This window comes from Chamaea fasciata, unplaced genomic scaffold, assembly GCF_029207755.1.
Source record: "Chamaea fasciata isolate MVZ Bird 193981 ecotype frontalis unplaced genomic scaffold, bChaFas1.0.hap1 SCAF_1, whole genome shotgun sequence".
NCBI classification, from domain to species: Eukaryota; Metazoa; Chordata; class Aves; order Passeriformes; family Sylviidae; genus Chamaea; species Chamaea fasciata.
Window position 1 is genome coordinate 94,557,031 of NW_027094086.1, and position 16,885 is coordinate 94,573,915.

Below are 16,885 nucleotides of genomic sequence, written 5' to 3' on the forward strand. Positions count from 1 at the left end.
TTTCCAAAGCTGCTGTGTTAGCCTCCATGCTGAATTAGCTGATTTGACCTGACTGTATCTCATGAAAGCAGCCAGTTTTCTTCATTGAAGCATTATTAAATTTTTAAAGCTCCTCTTGAATTACTGCTAAAGTTCTTCCACTCATTTTGTTGCCTGGAGCATCTCTCAAAAGTGCATGCCAACTCCTGCTGGAGTTTGGATGTACTGCAAGATTGCAGCCTGGGCCATGGAAGCACCCTGTCATTTCTCAGCTATTGAGAAGCAAGAGTTTTGAAGTCCGGGTACTCAAAAAGAGGCAGAAAAGAAGCCTGTTGCAGATTGCCAGTGGTTGTTTGGAAAGTGGAATGCAAACATTTTGAATAAAATTTCAGGTCTTTTAGTGTGTTTGAGAGATGAGTGTTGTACACCTGCTCTCAAGTGCCATTTTCCTAGTTCTCTAGTGCTGGCTGCAGGTTTACAGTGCTTCGTTCTTGGGGCAGAATAAATTTACACTCTAGTGGGGAGCAATGAGCATCAGCAGGGTTCTTGTGTCAAACACTGAGCTGCAAGGAGGAAGGTTTTGTCTTCCCTGGGAGCCCAGCTGTGATTCTTACTGAATTCTTGCAACTGCATGTGGTGATTTTACTGTTGACATTGTTCTGTCAGTCCAGCTAGAGCTTGAGCCATTCTGCAGCTAGGCACAGCATGTGGGAGAGGAGGAAAGAGGAAAAGACATTTTTGTCATGTTTGCAGCTCTGTCACACTGGGACCGCATACAAATAAGAGTATTCTTCCAGCTGCTATAGTCTGAGATGCTTGCTGTAGGTGGGTTTAGCATCCAAGGAGTGCTGGAATCCAGGAACAGTCTGAGTGCAGTGGTTTTCACAGCCACGTTTCCACACTGAGGACAGCATCCACTAACACCCTGGGGGGTTCCATATCATGGCCCAATCTGCACTGGTATGTCCCCAGTGTGAGTCCACTTAAATCAGCCCTTGAATCAAAGCTTCCTAGCCAAACTGGATGGGGGTTTTCTTATGAAAAGGTCTGTCCCTAGTTAAGGTGGTACAAAGCCACTGCCAGAGTGTCCTTAAGCACTGCCAGTGCTCTTGTCTGAGGAGCCATGACAAAGAGGACATGAGCTCCTCTTTGAACTGCAGTGTTCTCCAGCAACAGATGTTGCTGTGGGTGAAATGAAATCCTGTGGCATTACTTACAGCTCCCATTATGGTGGTGACCAGGTCATCATGCCAAAAGCAAATTTATTGCATGACAGCTTTTTATTGCATCCATTTTTTTGCCATCTGTTTGCAGCCACCAGTTCAGATTCCCAGAGCCAGCCCAGGTTCTTGCCCATTGCTGAAGATTAGCAGCTGTGTTCCATCACTTAAGGATTTCCCCCAGATAGCGTGACCTTTCCCGGCCCAGTCCTCAGCAGGCTCATAGGTGGATTTCCCTTATCAAACACATAAAAATTTTATTAGCCCCACCCAGCCTTTCTCTTCCATTCAGCAGCATGTGGCCACTCACTGAGTCACTTCATGGTTATCATTTTATCTGACTGAGCAAATCCACTGAGAATAGAGGTTACCAAACAAGGCTCAGCCTTCACACAAGCAAGGCACAGATGTGTCCCAGCAGTGGCTACCCACTGTGCCATGGGCACATTGTGTATGGTCTACACAGTGGCATCCTCCTGTTGTCCCTGCCTAGGTGCCCTCTTTGCTGGGTCATGTGAATAATGGCACTGTTCTTTTCTGTTTGGCATGCACTTCACTGGTGAAAAGGGCTATAAGGGAATAGGGTGTTAATAGGGTGATGATAATAGGGCAAGTTGGGTCCATTAAAGAAAAAAAAACAAACAAAAACCAAAAAAAAACAAACAAAAACAAACAAACAAAAAAACAACAACAACAAAAAAAAGACAACCAAATACTTCTTCCTCAGAAGTAGATCACATGGACTCTGTTTTAACCTATCTCCAGGATGCTTCCATTCATGAGACCATGTTACTCTTGCTCAAGTCCATCAGACTGAGGCTGGTTGAGTGGAAGGAGAGTAAAATCTCTTGGCCCTTCTCTACCCATGGAAAGAAAAAAGCACTCAGCAAATATTGCTGTGTGACCTAAGGTGCTTCTTTCTCTCCTCCATTTATTGTTTCTTTGCTTTACTTGATATGCCCAGCTGCACACAAGCTGGTTTTTATGAACAGCAGTGCAAGGTGGCTCATTTTGGAGGATTCCAGAGGATCACTATGGGCCACACTATTATTACATAAAGTCAATTAAAGAGCATACATGCACATCCCATTGATTTGATTTAGAACTAACAAAAGCTTCAGTAATGTGCAATTACAAGAAACTTAATGACCCCTTTATATTGAATGCAACTTCTGTGGCACCTAATATGCTTTGATGAATTGCTCATTACGTGCAATGTTGGAAAAGCTTCTAAAAAGATTAATAATTGTATAATAATTGTGTAGAGAAATTCAGTTTCATTTGGCTTTTTTTAAAACTCTGAAATCAGTAAGCCATAGAGACTATGGATCTTCTCTTGCTCCTTTTTTTTCCCTCCTGTACCCCCAGGATTATTTTTTTTCTAAAGCTAATCTGTCACTTTTCCAGCATGTGGAGAAAACCCCTTTCTTGTGTTATATACAAAGCTCTGGCCTGATACAGATGGTCATGTGAAGTCTTAAAGGCTGGTGTCAGCTGCCCACAGAAATCACCAGTGTTCATCTTGTTGCTTGCACATGGGATGCTCCTTTGGCAGGGCATGAAGTCTTCAAGCAGCAACCTTCAGCATCGGGCTCAGAGCTTTGTGACATGGTCCAGTCCCACTCCCCCTCTCCCATTCACTGCTGGTGAACCTTGGAAGCAGCCAGCCCTTGGGGCCATCAGGTGGGCTTTAACCTTGCTTTTCTAAAAATAGGATACTTTGAGAGCCTCGTGTCTCAAGTGTTATCCATGCTTCAGTTGATAGCTAGTAGAGAGGTACAGCAAACCTTGAGAGATGGGATCAGGAATATGAGAGTAAAAAGACAAAAAAAGGAAGTTTCATTTTGGTTGCATTCAGGATTTAACACTGCCAGGGACGTCTGGAGGCTAGAAAAATAGGCAAATGCAGACTTGCTTAAAATTTGTTTCGATTTTGAATCTAGTCTCGTCGCGCGTCAGGGCATGAGTTTGAATGCTGGCATCTGACAGCACTGTTTCACTGTTCGGCACTAGATTGAAAAGGAGACCTCTTCACCAGGATCAATTTGCATTTCTGTATTACTTGTGTTGGGGGCAAATTCCTGTTGTCTATGGCGAAGGAGTGCGTGCTCTTCCTTAGTCCTTCTGGACTGGTACCCACAAAGCTTCCAGCAGCGCTGACCTCAGGTTTTGGCTGCCTTAGGTAACATTTGTGTAGTTTGTCTGTCGTGGGGAAATTTTGTGTAAAACGTAAAATATGTCGGTTTTGTTTCCCTTACAGATGCTCTTAGGAACGTAAATACATCATTTTGGTTAAACTGTGGTTTATTTGTTCGTTACCCAGCCTTACCCTCACACATGTGTGTATGTGTGTGTCAGATGAGGCTTGCATCATACTGGGGCAGATCCTACAGCCTTTGCACAGCCCAAATCCCCATCTGTCCAGGCAAGGTTAGCCTCAGTGAGGGCTACCTGAAATTCCTCTTGTGTCTCTGATTCTTTAGTAAAAAGGGCAAATCAGATTGAGTGCATCCATCCTCAGACTAAGAGTAAAAACAAGCTGAAGTTTAGACTCCAGTGTGTTGGAAATCACTGCAGCGCTGCTGATTCCTGTGCTAATTTACAGCAGCCAGGGAATTCAGCCCTAAGTGTTTGCAGAGCAAGAGACGCAGGACGTTTCCAGGGCTGCATATGGGAGGGATGAAAAAAATCGAAACCCAGAAATTTTGGTGCGATAGGATGGGACTCATTTCGTTTGGGCACCTATTCAAGAGCCCCAGTTAAACTGCTGCCGCACAGTGCTGTCATCACACTACAAGAAACCTTTCCCATTAGCCCTCCACAGCGCAGCTGCCCTGGGAGACTTGGAGTTGTTAAACTAAATAAGGCAGAGGATACAGCAGGTAGGAAAATGACTCTGTGGTAATGGCTTTCATGCACAACAATGCCTTCCATCGTGCCAAGCTGACGTTCTTATGGGAGGATCATGTTTTATTAAAACCTGCTACTTGCTGTCACTCACTTGCTCCACTGTCCTATTCGCTGTCTCCAAAAATAGCATGCCCTGTGGTAGTGGCTTATTATGATTAAACAGATAAAAATAAGTTTAAGGTTTAAACACATCCAGGACACCTGAGGTAATGCAAGATCTGACTTCTTTGTGGAACATGTGAAGTTATATTTTCCACTGGTTCACAAGACTTGTTTTGTTTGGTTTTTAATTCAGTAAGCTTTCATGTGATCTATAGTTTTGCATTAAAGTCTGACACCTCAGGAGTTTATATCACTGTTTTCTGATGTTTTGCCTCACTCACAGGACAATACTTACTAGCTTTGAGAAGAGAGTTTCTGTAAGAAAAACCCGTTTTTTCTGTGATTTGAGTAACAATTCTATGTTGTTTGTTGCAGCTTTCATATGTCAAAAAGTAGTGATGCTTATAGATAGTGAGGAAGTAGGTACCCTGATGAAAAAACTGTAGAATTTTAGTTATGGGATGGTTTACACTAGGAGCTTAATTTTTTTAGTCACTCTATATGCATCTATATTTAGCCATTTTTCTCTTAAAATAAAATCTCCACATGGAGATAAGAAAAAAAAACCTTCCCTCCTGTATTTCAGCTTCTTCTGCATTCATTTGCAACTTTGAATTCCTCTTCAGTGATTTTAATATGTGGCATTTCATCTAAAAGAAGGGCGTACAAGAGCACAGAAGCGTGATGGAGCAAGATATGGCATCACTGCTGGTTGAAAAATTCTGAGGACAATAATTATAGGCAGCAAAATGAATGTCATACTACAAAGCATTACTACAGGTAGCATGGTGTCAGCGTCAAACTCACGTAGTCACTCCAGAGCTATGTGTCCCCAGCTCTCTTTGTGTGCTGAATACTGACAGCAGAAATTCAGGGCACTTGTGGGTACATCCACGCTGTGTAATGAGCTATGTGGAGAGATCCCTGACCTGGGTGTTGCAGTAATTGTACCCATGTAAGGCTTGACCTGAGCTAGTGGGTTCTGCCAAAACAATGAGCCAATCCAAGGCAGTTTTGCTTTCAGAACTGCTACTTGTTTCTGAAGGTTTCTCAAACCTTCCACAGACCTTCTGGATGCTTTGACACAGAAGCTGTGCAGTCTGTTCAGATGAAGTCTCCAGTCATGGCATTGTATTTCTTGGGCAGTTACACCCATCCAAAAGATGAACCATTATTGCCCAGACACGGCAGAATCGGAGTGTGATTTACTGCAGGTTTTCCACACACATAGCTTGAAAGGTGCAGCTGGTATTACTTGTATTTTCCACGCCATGTGAACCAGTCAGAGCAGGCTGCTTTTGTTCGTTTTCATCAAGGGAGCATTACGGCGTCTCAGCCTCTTGTCTTCAGTTTTGCTCCATGTTAGAGGCAGTGGTCCCCAGCAGGCACAGGTGGACATGAAGAAGTGAGCAAAGGTTGGTTAGTCAGCTGTGGATAGAAATGTTGTGTGACCCTGCATGCCTGGATGTCTTGGGGCATTCCATGTGGCACTTTCCATTGATAAGAAAACAGAAACCATCTTGAAGGAGCTGAATTGATGCCATTGCTATTTACAGGGCAACAGGGGCATGTGAATCACAAGGTGTCAGCTCAGTGCAAAACCTCTGAGTGTCCTTTTGTCTAAACTCTTATCATACCTCTCTGTCTATTAAAAAAAGAGTGGAGTGAAGAGCCACAAAGCTCACTTGTGGAAGAGAAGAGTGCATCATAAAGGCGCACAACAGTAAATACAACCTAGATTTCTGCTACTCAGTCTCTTTGTGCAAGCCTTTCTGGGCTCCTGCTGACATGGACTGAAGTCATGGGAACAATGGTCTTTGACTTCCACCTGTGTGACAAGACAGCAATTTCACCCAGCCAGAAACTGGAGACTTAATGTTACTGCTTGCAAAGTGAAAAGGGATGGGATATTTTTTCAAACTGGTACTATTCACCCACTAAACTGTAGACTCGGCTCCTTATAATTGTGAGCTTGACCATGGCTCTCAGCTCACTTCCCATTTTTTCAGAATCTGGGGGTACATCCACCTTTAGGAGTATGAAGTCTTCCAAACTCTCTAATTTGTATCCCCAAAAAGCTCCCCAGTTGGGAAAACCCTGTGCATGTGCCCTTTCCCAACTCCCTGCACCACTGACCTTGTAACCTCTTTGCTCTGAGCAGGATCAGTATCTGAGCTGGAAAGCAGAACTTTGTCTCAGAAGAACATGAATTTTATTAAAACAGAAGGCCACAATGTTATCCGTATTAGTAGTTGGATGCAAGGAAAGAAGAAATCTGCAGAAGTTTAAAGCTTTGCCGGTTGATGGAATCCATGTACAGCCACCAAATGTTAAAAATATTACATTTCCTATGAAGTTCACATCTATATATGGAACCCACATTTGTACAGATATATCTGGTTGTCCTGTTCCATGCAGGAACCCAAACTGGTTCATCGGTAAGACACTGATTTTGCTAATTAGTAAAGCAGAAATTTCCATTGCAAGGGCATTTAAAAGCAAAATTAAGTACAAGAGGAAAAAACTCCTTATTAAACTAAAATGTGGGGTAACAGCTCACCACATCCTGCTACTGTGGCATCTGCTGTTTAGCAAAGGAAAGGTTCCTCTTTCAAAAGCCTTGACAGGTAGAGAGGTCACGTGTTACCTGCGTTTCTCAGCATTATTATTTTTTGACATTTCTGTCAATGGAAAAGCTGAACTTGACAATGGAAAATACCAGTTGAGAGAAAGCATTGTGGGGAACTGTAGGTGTTAGCTATGAAAGAGACAGTGGCCTCCCCCTCCCAAAGCCAGCAGAAAAACAGTGAAAAAAAATCTGATGACCAAGGTGCTGTAAATCATAGTACTCAGCTGTTTGAACTGATAGGGATCAACCTAGTGCTTTAAGGGAAGTGCTGTGCTACTCTAGGCATTGAAGATTAAACATTTTGCATGCTATCCCAGATCTGCTGCTAACCTCTATGTAGGGCCTCCAACAAGCTGGGTAATCACTTGGATCTCATCTGTCCTGGTTATAAAACGGCTCTTTGTTAGTACTCAGATTATGTTGTTTTAACAATGAGTGTAAAGCCATTGCAACCTTTCTTTGAAGAACGTTGTGCTTATTCAAAACCCAGCTACTCCTGGAATGGTACTGTAGACATGAATGAATGTGTATCCAAGCAGCTGGGGAATCAAAGCATTTGCTTTAGGAATGAAACTCAAACCTGGGCCAAAATATTGCTTGCACTGAATCCTGCTGTTCTGTGGACCACGCACAATCCTCTTGTAATAGCAGGTTTGTGAGTCAAAATTTGAACATTCAAGACTGAAACCAGCTGATTCTCCTTAACTATATAATAAATATTTTGTTACAAATGTGGGAGCCAAGAGAAAAATGCCAATTACTTTATCTGGATGATCAGATCTTGCTTCTGTGGGAAGTTCTGCAGTGGTCCTACAGGACCAAGTGAAGTTCTGAGAATATCAAAGGGATAGATGGCATAGGAGATAGTGAACTGGGAACAGTCAGCTCATTTACTTGTAACATTAAATTTACAAGAAACAAATTTAAAACAGAAAAAAATTGCTTTTTCCACCCTCACATCCGTACACTGCAGAACCTATTGCTACAGGAAACTGTGAAGGCCAAAACAGGTTCAGGAGGTTGTTAGAAAACCTAATGGAAGAAAGTTCATCAAAGTTCATTAGAAGCAAGGATGCAGACCTCTGCCTCCTAAAGTCCTCCAGCAGAACAGAGGTGTACTAGAGAAAAACCACTGGAGATGTGCTGGCTCTTGTTCTCTTTCCCCAAGAACTGACAGGACTGGTAGCTGTAATACTGGTGTGGATGGGCACACAGGATGCTTCAGCAGAACCATACTTCAGTAACAGAGGTTTGATTTGCTCTTGGGAAGGACAATCTTGGGTCAGCCTACAACAGAAATATTGATGCTTTCTTGCCAAACAAAAGAAAAATCAGTTTGGGATCAAACAAAACATTCCAAGACATTCCATTTGATGCAAAATAAAACATTTCCTAGCATGCAACAAAAAATGTTAACGTCTTTTGGAGTATTAAAAGGAAGCAAATTTTCCAGAAATTAAAAATGTGGAGAGTCCTCATGGGAGTGCTGGACTATGCAGTTGCGGGTGGTGGGGAGCATGCTTCTAGCCAAACTCAGCAAGCATCACCCAGCACACTTCGCATACGCTTGCTTCCTGGTTTTCCCCCATTCCCACCCACCAGAGGGTTTTCCTTGCAGCCTCAGGTGTCTTGGCGGGCAGTGAGGGAAAGCCCGCTCGAACCACACTTCCCCTTTCATCTCTGCTAGCGGTCTGCTGCTGCAAGATCAGCTGTGCTGGCACATATTCCACCCACCTGGGCCTTTTGCGTGCACCCTTGTCCTTTCTGCAGGTTTTTTCCACTGCATTATTGGGAATATTTCGGCATTTTTGGCACTGCAGTGAGTAAAGGGGAAACAAGAAGTGAAATAAAGAGAGCTGTGTGCAAGCCACACTGTCCACAGACCACTGTGAAGGAGAGAGATGTTGAGTGTCCTCTCTGGTGGTTTTGGCCCTGTTTGGTTGTGATGTCCAATGGCAATGGATGCACTTGGGCTGAGGTTCAGCTGTCTCCCAAGTCCATGGTGACATTGTCTAGTGACTGTTGTTGAGCAGCTGCCACATGTTGTTGCATGAGGATGCCAGGCTTACTCATCAAGGTAGCAGAAATCCACCTATTTTAAGAAAGTAATATAAAATTAAAACAAGCAATAAACTGCTGTGAGTCAATAACAAAAGGTGAGTGATTTCAGCTGGGAACAAATTGATTTGGCTGCTGAGAGATGGAGAGAGTGTGACTCAATGAGCACTGTGGTCTCATGGCCTGAGCCAAGGCAGGTGGGCTCCCAGCTGAAAGGAAAAGTTGTGTCATATCTGGAGTGAGGCATGTGTCCTACAGCCCTCAAGTGGCAGAAGATCATCTGAGGGTACCTGGAGTGACTGGAAGTGGCAGCCTCTTGAGTGCCTAAGCTGGTTTTGGAGATGGACCTTCGGCTTATGTCATCAAGCTGCTTCCAAAATACCTTTGCTACATGCTTTAGTAGGGGAAAGCATGAGCTGGCAGGCTGAGGCTGTTGCTTTTGAAAGTTGTACTGAAAGAATCAAGCAAGAGTAACTCAGCAAGTGCTGCAGCATTAGTCAGAGATTTGAGATGCCTTGGTGCTATTCCTGACTGAGATGGGGAGGCCCTTCACGTTTTCACCTGTCTGTCCCCATGCAATACCAGTGATGTTTATGTTCACATTTTACAGAAGTACTGTGAAGACTCATTATTTAATGTTTCTGAGGACTAAGTAACTGTACAAAGAGTGAGGATAGCCCTGACTAGTATCCTAATTTTATTTGATTTAACAGAAGCTTTGAGGGAAAGTTAGCAAAACTATGATGCTGCCTGACTGGTAGGAGGATTTATTTTCATTGTCACATAAAACATGAAGGTATCGCTGTGTGGTTTTGCTACAGACTCCAGCGTGCCTTCAGAAGTTTATCACAGAAGCAATCTTTACAAAAGCATCATGGCAGAATCATCCCACAGAAGTGTGCTGTTTGCACTCAAGGCAGAGACTCAGTCCCTAAAGTTCTCTGGAGTCTGGCCACATGTAAATGGGGCAGCACTTCTGGCTGGGTTTGGAGCGTGCAGAGCAGTCTTTGCCTCAGTGCTGGGCTTGCTACTTGAATTTGGGTTCGCTGTTTGGTAATATTAAAGATGAACTCCACGGCACTCTCAAGAGGAAGAACTGCTTTGTCTTTTCACAGTTCACTTCCACACTTTTTAATTTGCTGCTGTAAATAGGTAGTTACAAATGCAACTGATATTTCCTCTCTGAAGTATGGTGTGTGTATCCATTGGTAGAATTGGTTTTGGTGGCCAGGACCTGTGACACAAATCCTAACTGATTCATGTGCTGCAATTACTAAGTGAGCAATAGGTCTGCAGGGAAAAAAAACCAAGCCATAAAAACCAACACCAAATGTACCCAACTAATTGCTTCAGGAAGCTGGTTTTACACAGGCTTGGTCTTTTCCAGTAAACACATGAAGTTATCTGGATTACTGTGAAGAGCAGCCCGCAAGGAAAGGAAAATGCAGTCTTTTCCATGGTTCTTCCATGACGTGGGCATGTGTTTCCCAGTCCTGGCAATGTTAGAGAAACTAAGAAGCAGTGAAAGCCCTGTTGATGGCATTTTGTCTATCTCTGTGTAAATCAGGTGGTGGCAGTTGCTGTAGGGAGGTGGAGTGGAAATGAAAGGGTTGTTGTGTAGTCCACTGTCAATGACCTTTGCCAGGTTCAGTCATTTCCTGTCCATCTGCCAAAAATCACATGGACATAATTGAAGTGTGGGAAACTGTATAGCTTGATGATCTTCAGGGGAGGGGGAAAAGAAAGAAAGAAGACTCGTGGATAAGGAAAACAACACTTTATCAGTGGAGATGCAGTCTGACTGGCTGATGCTGAGATAGCAGATTTTGTTTATTCTCTCCTCTGACACTTGCCAGGGGAGTTTTTTTAACTTCTTTGTCCCTCTCATCTATTTTTGTGGATAGAAGTAAAGACTGCATGTCCACATGTGTTGGTTACGACAATGGGAGGGTATATAAACATGTTACCAGCTCCAGGGAATGGGCAAGCACGCAGCAGTTTCCTTTTTTTTTTTTTTTCCTAATATCAACCCACAGTGGAAAAAATCAGCATGTGAAGTTGTATTCTATCTAGGCATCGCACCTGCATATACCCAGGTTCAGTGACTGTCAGCTTTCTGCCATCAGTCCCTACCATGGCAAACATCTTCCAAGCAGCTCTTTTTATGGAATGAGTAAATTATTCTACGATCTCCTGTGGTCCTCCTGGCTTTGCATTTCCAACGCGATTCTAGAGCAAATGAAATGTTTTATCTGTAACCAGTTTGAAATGTTAAGTATGTTTGATGCAATCAAGGATCCAGGATGCTGCTGGTTTTGTGATGCCTGGTTTTACATGGTATTTAGCATGTTAATAACCTTGGTTAATCCTGCTGGTTTTGCACTGTGATCAGCCTGTCCAGGCTACCTGATGATGTCACACTTACTGTTCAGAGCTGTACTGAAGCTGTCAAGGAACAAGTGCGAGTTTGGGGGGATTGTGGACTGAGGACAACTGCCTGCAGCAGCGGGATGGTAATCGATTCCTTTTCTTGTCTTCTTTCTTTGCAGTAAATGAAATTATAAGGAATGACCTTTCCAGTACCAATGTCCACTCATAGCTTTCAGTGTGGGCCTGGTATGAAATACACACTTTTGACTTGGCTGGCACGTCACCTTGAGTCGGGAGATGCCGAATGAACTGAAGGCGTTGCCTGGTACCACTCTGATCTTCCACCTTAATGAATGTCAGGAACTGAAGATTTACCTCTTGCTTACAAAGAAGTAGCTCCTCAACTTCAACTGATGAAACAGCTTTTTTTTAAAGAAAATCATCTCAAAAGAAAGAAGAGGGAGTACGCCCCAAGACAGCACATTTCATGGGACAAAACTAGGAAACTCAGCAAAATCTGAGCACTTCTTCCTGTTGCTGATCCTTTTGGCATGGCACTGCTGGAATACAGCCCTGGAAGTGCCTTATTTTACCAGGTTGTGGCATCAGGGCATTTTTAATAAGCTTTGAATTCACTACCATTGAAAGTGTTGGGAGGTGCAGAAACTCTAGAGCTTGAATTATGGAGAGTGATACTGTAAAAAAGCATAGGACTCTGCAGCAGAGTAGGGAGAGCAATCCCCAATAAGTTTATGAATTCCAGAATTTCCTCAGCTTTTCCTCTGCTGTAATGTACAGCCTATTGCCTTATTCTCAGTGCATTTCAAAAGCCTCATGATTCGTCATCATCTCAGCTTTCTTTTGCATATTGCCTTTATTACATGCTAATGAATCATAGGGTTGGTAGTAGTAGCATGGTAAGATTTTGATTTTGATCTGGCTTCTGTCATAGCACAAGTGAGTTGAATAGCACAAAATAAAAAAGGTTGATGGACAAAAAAATTGAAATCTATCTTTTACATGATAGATGAATGTGTATGCATGTACATACATACTAGTAGATATGCATATATTTATATATGACAAATAATATAGATGATTGCCTAGTAAGGGCCCTGAATTTAGCAATAATTTCAGTTTCTGAGAGTACATTTCAAATCCACAGCAAATATTTCAGCTACTTCTTTTGAGGGTTCGTTGCACCTAAAGCAGGTATGCATTTTCTTTCCTCATGCAGTTAAGCAAGCACTTTAGATAGGCAAGAAGGATGCATACAAGATACATGTTATTTACCAAATGTCAGAATATGAGTTATAGTAACTGTAAATACCATTATGGAAGAGTGTAAAATATTTGTTCAGTTATAATATTATTATTCCGCAGAAGCCTTATAACTCTCTGCTACATATATGGAAAAGGATGTTACCAAAAATCCACCTTGGTTTCACATGCGGCGCTGTGTAGTGTGTTTTCAGATTAGGTAATGTTCCTGGAGCTACAGGTAGGCATGTAGTGTAGCCTTCAACATTGTATTTTTTACAATCAATTGCTTAGTATATAACTAGAAACCACCTATTACTTCACATAACGCAAAAAAAAAAAAAAAAACCAAACAAAAAAAAAAAACCAAACACCAAACCAAAACTAAAATAAAATGGCATGACTAAAGTAAAAATGTTTAACATTAATATTGTGCCTTAGGAATCTGTGCCCCCTCCTGGAAACGCACCCAAACTACACCCCCGAGCTGGGGTGGCTCCTTAACCCCAATGCAAAGACTGAACAGGTTTCACAAAAAGGTGAAATCCAACTAAATGTTTTAAAACATTATTCTGTATAATTGTGTCTTACTTTCTTTAGGGGAAAAAAAATGAAAGCCATATTTGTCACATTTGCACATTACTGTGAAGACATGAGAATATAATATGGCTTCATGTACATAATATGCTGTTACTGATCCCTATAATAGTCTGTTATTCCTCACCTGTTTAATCCCAATTATTTACCCTGTATTTAGCATTGTAGACGTTGCATGAAACGTTTCTTATAGACTGCCATATGAAAAGTTAAAAAGCTCGACAGATGTCAGCTTGACTTGTAGCTAGAAAATAGAACTAATAAAGCAAAATGTTTTGCTGGAAGCTAGTCTTAGAGTGGTTCATTTTATGTTATCTTGAAAAATCTTATTTTCTCATATAAAACAGAATTTTTACATTATATACATATATCTCTCCATCTCTTCTATATGAAGCTGCTTGCATCCCGCTAATATAACCATTTTAGTATGGAAGCAAAGTCTCTTGTCAAGAGACTCCTCTTCATTTCCCCACTGCATTTAAAGACATTGCTCCCAAGAAGAGGAAATGATATATGATATAATCCTCAGATTTTATTCTCTTATTATTTCAGAAATGTCAATAAACTGTGCATGGAGGAATCTCTGATGGTGCCAAAGCATTTTTTTATTCATATACTAAATATTTTGGGTGAGCCTTTAACCGTGTGGGACAATGCACACACACACACAGAGGCACATTTCAGCAGAAATTTTAGCAAAGTTTTCAAATGTATGGTTTGGCTACGTTGCAGCTCCTTCATTCTGGTTTTTATTTTCCTCTTTAAGCTATTTTGGGGGGGGAAAAAAAAAGAATATCCCAGCTTGTTACTTTTAAGCCTGGATATGGAGGATTATGTGTCTGTTGTATATGTATTCATAAAATAAAAACGAAAGCAGAAATATTTCCTGTATGAGATTGCTATCTTGTTTCTGGTTGTTGTATCTTGTATGGTTGTTGCATCTTTGTATGGTTGTAACTGTCAGTTTAGGAAAATGGTTCTCATCAACCTTTTTGAAAACAAAGCAAAACCAAAAAGCCACAACACTCTGAACTTGGAGTGTAGGTATGTTCAAAAATAGATATGTTCAAAAATACCTTTGCCAGGGATGATTCTCACTATTAAAAAGAGCCCTTTGGATGAATTTTAAGTGGTGAAGCAAGCTATCTCATTAATCATGCAACAAAGTACTTGGCATCTGTGTGCATTGCTTGGACAACAGTTTCTTTTGCCCGCCCTGGAACTATTTCTGAAATGTGTGGGTTGCTAAGGGTAGGCTTGGGATCTGTAGCCTTCAATGCAGTAGATATAAGAGACTTTTTTGTTAGGCTGGAGGCTTTGGTAGCCCTGAGAGAGAAGGGCTGGCCATGGGCTGGCAGGAGGAGATCTCTGGCCACCAGCTGCCTATGATGTGTTCGATGGATCTGATCTGTGTGATGTGTCCTGCTCCCTGAACCTCCTCACTTCTCTGCCCCAGAGGAGAAGGGGCAACAGGAGGGTGTCAGCTTAGTCAAAGCTGGGCTGAACACAGCTCTGGGCTTCTATCAGCTCATCAGGTGGTGCCTCCGTAGGTACCAACATCTGATCATCAGGTGATGGGCCACGAAATGCTGAGAAAACCTGAGCTGCTTCAATTTTTCAGAACCAAAAGCAAGTTGAAAAGTATACCTACCACATACCTACCTTCAAGCACACCTACCACAGTAGTCTGAGTTTGCATAAGCACTTAAAAACCATGCAAAAATTCCTCAAGGAGAAGGAGACACAAAAATGCCTTGAAGTCTTTTTGAAAGACCTTGGTCTGCCTTGGGTTTCTCTTCCTGTAAGTATGAGGTGTCACTCCCTGCTCAGTCCATGACACCTGGCTTTCCTGGGACTGGTATCCAACCCCTGACCATTTAAAGCGAGGCAGATGCTCCAAGCCCATCAAAACCCAGATAAGGCCCAGCTCTTCAGAGAACAGTCAAAGAACTCTTTCTCTGCTTCCCAGTCTGGAGGGTGGAAATAGTGATATTTATGCCTCATGGACAGCATGAGCTGTATTGTTGGTGAGGTTCCTGGAAAAAGGAAAATACTGACAACTCAGTCACAAATTCTCCTGAAGACCATGACATTTTGTATCACAACAAAATGTCACAAACTGAATTCACTCAAGCAGTGTACTTCAGTCATTGTGTTACCTGGCCTCCTGTAAGCTTCCTTTCCCTCCCATTTCCATACAGCCTTCACTCAAAGCACAGCAGACCCAAGCACAGCTACATTAACCATATCGTGACCAGACTTCTCCAGGCAAAAATAGCCTTCAGCAAACTCCTAACTGACTACTTTCATTTATAACCAAAGCAGAAGGTGAATTCCACACATCTATCTGGAGCTGTTTGACTAAATAGCCTTGCTGGAGTCATGCCTTTGAGATTTTCCTTTCCAGCTGAAAATGGCAAATTTCAAGGAGTTAAATTTATTGGACAGAGTTGTGCTGCCTTGAAGCTAAGCTTTCCTTCACCATGTGTATGATTTTATTGCATTTATCACTGTAAATCCATTGAATTTGTCTCAGTAAAAAAAAAAAAAAACAACAAAAAAAAAAAAAAAAACAAAAAAAAAAAAAAACCCACCAAAATCCCCCTCATCAAGTACATTACAGAGGAGTGTTCAGGTCAATGGCATAAAATCATTTTAGTTTCTGTAGCTCTTTTTCAAACACAGAGTCTAATTTTATGTCATAAGCAGTGATTGGATTGTTCATCAAACTAAACTGAGTCCTCTCTTCTCCACCTTTGCACACACTTGCCCAACATGGAGGTCAAGCTCTTGCCTGTTTTAGTTTGCCCAACAAGTTAATATTTTTCTTCTTTGCACTTCTTTCCAAAAAAATAAAAATGCTTTGATTCCTTTTAGGTAGCCAAATAATTTGTTCTGAGGAGATCAGTTACAGATCCTCAAACTGTTGGCTTTAATTTCAGGTTGTCCTTGAATCCAAAACTAGCATTTTTTGGCCAAGGAGACTGTCTTTTTGTACTGTGCAAACTTTCAGAGCTTTGACAATTCAAACGGTTGTGTCTTCAGGATTTAAGACAACTGGTAGTGTACCTGGAACTTGCCAACACTCATCAGCACATTAGCAGCTGTCATATAAACTGAAAAGTTGCTGAATGTAGTGCTTCCTTAGCTATTTTCAGGGACAGATAACCCACAAGCCACTCTTTGCAGATGTGGCAAATTCATTTTCAGTCATTTTAGGAAATCCCTTTTTTTTTTCAACCTGGGGAAATAGTTTCCAAAGATGCTGTCAGTGTCAGTTTCCAGCACCTCTTCTGAATTAGTTTCACACTCAGCTCCTGGACCCATTCTGTTTCCAGTGCTGCTGATGGAGAGTTTTCAGGTCCAGAGTAACAAAGCAAACACTGCCAGCGGGTACTGGTCGCAGAGCTTCAAAACCTCCAAGAACACACGTGGTGTGGGGTCCCAAAACTCAGTGTGATGATGTTCCCATCCAGCTGGGGGACATTCCAATAACACCAGCTTGATGGTACTAGCGGGGAGGAGAGATCTCTGGGCCTTGCCAGAAAATATTTCAGTGCATGTCACGAATCTTTTAACTGTAAATTCTGGGAGTCTTCTGGTGTGGTTTGTTTTGGTTTTTAATAGGAAAAATTACATTTCCTCCAACATGAAATCATTTGCTCTACTTACTTTTTTGGGGTCCTTTTTTCTTTAATTTTCTACTTAGAAAATACAAACCACATATTATTTTGGATCAGGTTGATCCAGACTGCACCTT

At 42.0% G+C, this 16,885-nt stretch overlaps 1 protein-coding gene across 4 annotated transcripts in view; it reads left to right on the forward strand.

Moving 5' to 3' along the window:
• The window catches only part of NFATC1 (nuclear factor of activated T cells 1), a 111,011-nt gene extending 96,762 nt beyond the window's left edge, over positions 1 to 14,249 (forward strand). For 3 of the 4 annotated variants that reach the window (XM_066189561.1, XM_066189575.1, XM_066189568.1), the window contains one exon: positions 11,448 to 14,249. In XM_066189561.1, coding sequence (XP_066045658.1) covers positions 11,448 to 11,497 — 50 coding nt within the window. In that variant the 3' untranslated portion in view covers positions 11,498 to 14,249. The remainder of the gene's footprint in view (positions 1 to 11,447) is intronic. The other variant, XM_066189581.1, reaches the window with a different exon arrangement.
• The last annotated feature ends 2,636 nt before the right edge of the window (positions 14,250 to 16,885 follow it).